The sequence below is a fragment of the Microtus ochrogaster genome, unplaced genomic scaffold (genome assembly GCF_000317375.1).
Source record: "Microtus ochrogaster isolate Prairie Vole_2 unplaced genomic scaffold, MicOch1.0 UNK16, whole genome shotgun sequence".
Lineage (NCBI taxonomy): Eukaryota > Metazoa > Chordata > Mammalia > Rodentia > Cricetidae > Microtus > Microtus ochrogaster.
Window position 1 is genome coordinate 3,023,923 of NW_004949114.1, and position 5,959 is coordinate 3,029,881.

General features: G+C 50.9%; 1 protein-coding gene across 1 annotated transcript in view; it reads left to right on the forward strand.

Moving 5' to 3' along the window:
• Positions 1 to 5,959, forward strand: part of Pklr (pyruvate kinase L/R) — an 11,757-nt gene that overhangs the window by 3,006 nt on the left and 2,792 nt on the right. The window contains exons 3-10 of the mRNA XM_005367136.3: positions 2,190 to 2,281; positions 2,366 to 2,497; positions 2,629 to 2,815; positions 3,096 to 3,366; positions 3,471 to 3,621; positions 3,843 to 3,995; positions 4,091 to 4,257; positions 5,443 to 5,624. Coding sequence (XP_005367193.1) covers positions 2,190 to 2,281; positions 2,366 to 2,497; positions 2,629 to 2,815; positions 3,096 to 3,366; positions 3,471 to 3,621; positions 3,843 to 3,995; positions 4,091 to 4,257; positions 5,443 to 5,624 — 1,335 coding nt within the window. The remainder of the gene's footprint in view (positions 1 to 2,189; positions 2,282 to 2,365; positions 2,498 to 2,628; positions 2,816 to 3,095; positions 3,367 to 3,470; positions 3,622 to 3,842; positions 3,996 to 4,090; positions 4,258 to 5,442; positions 5,625 to 5,959) is intronic.

Sequence of the window (5,959 nt, forward strand, 5' to 3'; positions counted from 1 at the left end):
AGACCAGCCTGGTCTACAGAGCTAGTGCCAGGACAGGCTCCAAAGCCACAGAGAAACCCTGTCTCGAAAAACCAAAAAAAAATAAAAATAAAAATAAAAAATAAAAAAATAAAAATAAATCTGAAAACAGAAAGGAAGCCTAGGGTAGCTTCAAGGTCTAACCGACTTGAAGAGACTGGGGGAGGGGAGAACAAGGAGGGGTGCAGGGGTCTAGGAATTAGATTCGGGGCCTCGAGAATAGCTCACAAGGGCTCTACTCTGGTTCCTATCCTTGGCTTTCTTTTTACTTTTTATTTTGATATAATCTCACTAGATTGTCCTGGCTGGCCTTGACTCCTTTCTCCAGCTCAGAGAGGCTGTCACCCTGCCTCAGCTCCCTCCTGGGGTTAGAATCTCATATCACTGATTTTTCTTTGTTTGTTTGTTTTGTTTTTGTTTCTGCTTTTCAGTTTGTTGATGAGGGTCTCTTGTTCTATAGCCAAGGTTGGACTGGAATTCTTCATTGTTGTGCCTTGGCTCCCCATTGCTGAGGTGATGGAGGAGCATCACCCAACGTGGCAATAGGTTGAGGTGTTGAGTGAGAGCCAGCTCCTGCAGTACTAATGGTGGGAGGGGTGGGAAAGTATGGTCTCACTCAAAACAGCTTTGTTGGAGGCCGAGCCATGGGAATTCCCTGATGGATTGAATGCGAGGAACACATTCAACACCCAAAGACAAATGAGAGTCAGATACTCTGCCCTGGGATTGGGTGAGTGATCTGGAACTGAGATATGAAATAGGAATCAGCAGCTGGTTATGATGGTGTATGCCTTCAGTTCTGTCACTCAGGAGGCTGAGGCCAATGAATGAATCTCTGAGTTCAAGGCCAGCCTGATCTACAAAGTGAGTTCCAGGACAGACAGAGTCACACAGAGAACTCCTGTTTCAAAAAACCAAATAAATAAATAAGATAGGAATCAGCAGAATTAGAGCAGTGGCTCATGCCTAGAGTCTCCACACTGGAGAAACTGAGATCTGGGGGATGCTGTAAATTTGGGGCCAACCTGGGCTAAATAGAGACCCTATTTCAAAAATGAATAAGGAAGGAAAAGGAAAGAAAGGTGTCTTCTGCACAGATTGTCTTCCAAGTAAAGCAGTCGGGGCACATAGGAGGGAAGGTGCTAACAGGAAGTGCTGGGGACCAGGCAGACACGCATCCACACATGCACACATGCACACACATAGCACACGCATACACAAACACGAGCGTGATGTCACGCTCCTGGTGTGCTCCTCTAATGGCATCCCTTGAGAGGTTGAGGCAAGAGGATCGAGTATGCAGGCCCCAGGGCCTGGTAAGATGGCTCTGACCATGGAGCCTGATGACCTGAGTTCCATCCCCGGAACCCACATGGTGGATTCTGACCACACACACTAAAATTAAACAAATAAAACAAGAACTCAAGGCCAAGGAGAAAGGGGGTGGGTGTGTAGTTCAGAAGACAGAGGGGATGCCTTGTGAGCACAAAGTCCTTAGTTCCATCCCTGGCACAGCATAAACTGGGCATGGTACAGCAAACCCTAAATCCCAGCACAGGGAGGCGAGAACAGGAGACTCGGAAGTCCAAGGTTTTCCTCGGTAGCATAGCAAGTTCAAGGCTAGCCTGGATTACAGGAGACCTTGTCTCGGAAGGAAGGCTATGGGGGATGGATGAAAAGAAAGGAAGAAAAACAAAGGCCGGAGGCAGCTCCGTGGTAGAGCATCTAGGAGGCCCTGGGTTCCCTCTTCCGCGCAGCGAGAAAGGAGACCGGGGAAGAGGAGAGAAGTATGCATCAAATGCTGTGGTTGATTTCTGATGAGGAGGGTGGAGACTTGGACAGAACTCAGCTCTGTCAGTGAGACCCGTCAGCTTTGAAATCTCTCACTTGGCCTGTCTCGTGTTCTGACTCTTCACAGCTTAGAGTAACCAGTGAGGCACTTAATGCTAAGTCACTTGCTAACAAAGAAACCTAAGGCCTGGCTGAGGCTGAACATCCACACAAGCTGCCTTGCCAAGGTGGTGGGTGCGTACTGGTTGGAGTGGAAAAGGAGTAAAGGAAACTCCAAGAATGAAGGACTCTGAAGATGGGGCAGTCTCTTAGAGGTCACTGATGGGTTTTGCTGTCAATCAGGTTTGGGAGGAATTTCATAGTGGGATCTCTGGTTCCAGGGCCAGCATCTCGCTCTGTGGAACGCCTCCAGGAGATGATCAAGGCAGGGATGAACATTGCACGACTCAACTTCTCCCATGGCTCCCATGAGGTGTGGGGAGGTCCTGGAGGGCGGAACTGGAGGACGCCCCAGGTCCTGCCCACTTTCCCTTGACATTTTCGCTCTCACGGCTAGTATCATGCAGAGTCCATCGCGAACATCCGAGAGGCAGCTGAGAGCTTTGCAGCTTCCCCGCTCAGCTACAGGCCTGTGGCCATCGCCCTGGACACCAAGGGACCAGAGATACGCACCGGGATCCTGGAGGGGGTGAGAAGCCTGTGTAGGGTCTGCGCTGTCTGGGCTTGGAGGATTGTTAGAGCTCTGGGGCAGAAGAGGGGGTCAATGCTGGTTCTACCCTCCCACTTGCGATACTCATGTTTCTCTGGCCCCGCCCCCAGGGCCCAGAGTCGGAAGTGGAGATTGTGAAGGGCTCACAGGTGCTGGTGACTGTGGACCCGAAGTTCCAGACACGGGGCACCGCAAACACAGTGTGGGTGGACTACCCCAATATCGTCCGGGTCCTTGCAGTGGGGAGCTGCATCTTCATTGACGACGGACTCATCTCTTTAGTGGTGCGGAAAATCGGTGCGCAAGTGCCTCCTAACACGGGACACCTTCTCTTCTCTTTGGTCTACTCTAGATTACTCACACCTTCCCCTGGCTCTGTCTATTTCCCCACCTGTCCTAGTGGTTCTCTGCCCTCATCACGGTTTGGGGCTGGGCATTTCATGTCTTTTCTTGGTGTGTGTGGAGGAGGTGAAGGGCTCAGAAGTCCCTGGTTCCTTGAGGCTCCAAGCTTAGCGCTTCCTCTGCTGTGCCTGGAGCGCGGTGCCAGCCCTGACGACGACTCCCTCTATACCCGCAGGCCCAGAGGGGTTGGTGACCGAAGTGGAGCACGGTGGTGTGCTGGGTAGCAGGAAGGGTGTGAACTTGCCGAATGCAGAGGTGGACCTTCCTGGGCTGTCTGAGCAAGATCTCTTGGATCTGCGCTTCGGGGTGGAGCATAATGTGGACATCATCTTTGCCTCCTTTATACGGAAAGCCAGTGATGTGGCTGCAGTCCGGGCTGCCCTGGGGCCGGAAGGACAGGGCATCAAAATTATCAGCAAAATCGAGAACCATGAAGGCGTGAAAAAGTGAGACTTGGTCTTTGTTCGCATTAGCCCGTTGCCCCTTTTCTGCTAGCCACTTCCCCGCATCTCCTGGCTCTGCCCCAGCCTGAATTCCTCCAACCTCCCAGGTTTGATGAAATTCTAGAGGTGAGCGATGGCATCATGGTGGCACGGGGTGACCTGGGCATTGAGATCCCAGCCGAGAAGGTTTTCTTGGCTCAGAAGATGATGATTGGGCGCTGCAACCTGGCCGGCAAGCCAGTCGTTTGTGCCACACAGGTAAGGCGTGACGTCTTGGGCTATTCTTTAAAGGGCTGAGAAACCTTAGCTCCACATTTTGCTGTCTAGTGTCTGGCCACAAATAACAAAGTTAGGTGGAGATGGCGTGAACGTTTCAGGGTCTCACGTGATCCTGGCATTCTAAGAGTGCAGGTGGAGCCAAAGAAAAACAGTATGGGCGGGGTCCCCAATCAGAATGTGACATTCGTGGTATCACCCAGATGCTGGAGAGCATGATCACTAAGGCTCGACCAACTCGGGCGGAGACAAGCGATGTGGCCAATGCGGTGCTGGATGGGGCTGACTGTATCATGTTGTCGGGAGAGACCGCCAAGGGCAGCTTCCCTGTGGAGGCTGTAAAGATGCAACATGCGGTAGGAACTTTGTCCTGGAAAGCTGATGAACCAGGGACTCGGATCCCTCTGGGATCGCATTGACTCTACTCAACCTGACTTACTGGTGCCTGCAGATTGCCAGAGAGGCAGAGGCCGCTGTGTACCACCGCCAGTTGTTTGAGGAGCTACGACGGGCAGCGCCACTGAGCCGTGATCCCACTGAGATCACGGCTATCGGGGCCGTGGAGGCTGCCTTCAAGTGCTGTGCTGCCGCGATCATTGTGCTGACCACGAGCGGCCGGTGAGAGACAGACTGGAAACAGGGCTTTGGTCGGGGAGGGGCTGACACAGCGCGCAATGAAAAGAATCGCTTTAGGGCAGGAAAAGAGATGGCCACGAAGGCTAGAGACCAGGAAAGGCGTCTCTCCTGGCTCCGGGGCCTGTGCCAGTGAGCCCCAGGGATTCCGCAGGTGATAATCTAATGTTGGCTTCAGGACATTGGGTTCCTGGACCTGAGACGGTTTCCCAGTGCCGAGGTGTTCCTGAAGAGCCAGGGAAGCCTGCACTCTGAGGAGTTTCTCTTGAACTTAACAGTGAGACCCTAAGTAACTCCCTTGGGCCCCACAAGCCATCTGTCTCCCTGGGTTTTTGTGAGTTTGTCATTTGTTCCCCCATGGGGCTGTGAGGATTAACAAGTGACATTAAGTGTCATGTGAAGGGTGGTAGGATGTAAATATACATCTTCTAGACAGTTTCCCCTCTTTTGTTGTTTAATTTTTCTGAAATAGGGTCTCGTTAGTCCTGGCTAGGACTTACCTGAAACTTACTTAGCTAAAGCAGGCCTGAACTGAACCCTCAGCCTCCCACTCCCAAGCGCTGGGGTTATGGACATATGTCACTATATCTTGATGGCTAGTTTTACATTTCTAATTTTTTGAAGATGTTTTTTATTATTTTTATTATTAATTGTTTATTAATAAATTTATTGTTAATTATTTTTAATGACATGTATGTGGGGGTATGTGCATTTGTGTACAGTATCCAAGGCCAAAAGAGGGTGTGAACCTACTTGATGTGGCTGCAGGAGCCAAACTCAGGGCCTCTGGTAGAGCTGTAATCTTAAGACTTGAGCCATCTCTCTAAACTGGGTTTTATATTTATTATTATTTTTTAAATATGGATGGACATTTTTGCCTGCATGTATGTCTGCACCATTTGCATGGTTGGTGCCAGTGTGTCAGAGCCCCTAGAAATGGTCTTACAAATTGTTAGCCACCATTTGGGTGTTGAAAACCAAACACAGGTCCTCTTCAAGAGCAGCAAGTGCTCTCAATGGCTGAGCTACCTCTCCAGCCGTGGTAGGTACTCTAATATTTAGTGAGAATGCCAAAGGCTAGAAAAGTATAATTACCCAGGGAAATGTGGTTTGTTAGTAATACCTGGAACCCTAATTTACCATGTGATGTTCTGTCTCCCCCTCATCCAGCTCAGCTCAGCTCCTGTCTCGGTACCGACCTAGGGCAGCTGTAATTGCTGTGACTCGTTCAGCCCAGGCTGCCCGCCAGGTCCACCTGTCCCGAGGAGTCTTCCCTGTGCTTTACCGTGAGCCGCCAGAAGCCATCTGGGCAGATGATGTGGATCGAAGGGTCCAATTTGGTATTGAAAGCGGTGAGTTTGGAGACTTTCTGCTTCGGCTCCCCAGTCTGGCTCCTCACCCTGACTCAAAGGGGAGGGAGGGGGAGCAGAAGTGTCCCTAAGAAGTCTGCTGCTGTCTGTCACAACCTAGTAGGACACAGGAGCAAGAAGAGGTGGGAGCAGAGAACCAGAGGAGCAGGAACTAAATTTTATTTTATAGTTGTCATGACCACACCTGCCCTTGTTTGTCCCATTAGGGCATCCACATGGCTTAAAGCTCAGAAACAGCAGCTTGTACCCTACACACACACACACACACCCCACATACACACACACCCCTCCACACACACACACACCCCTCCACACAC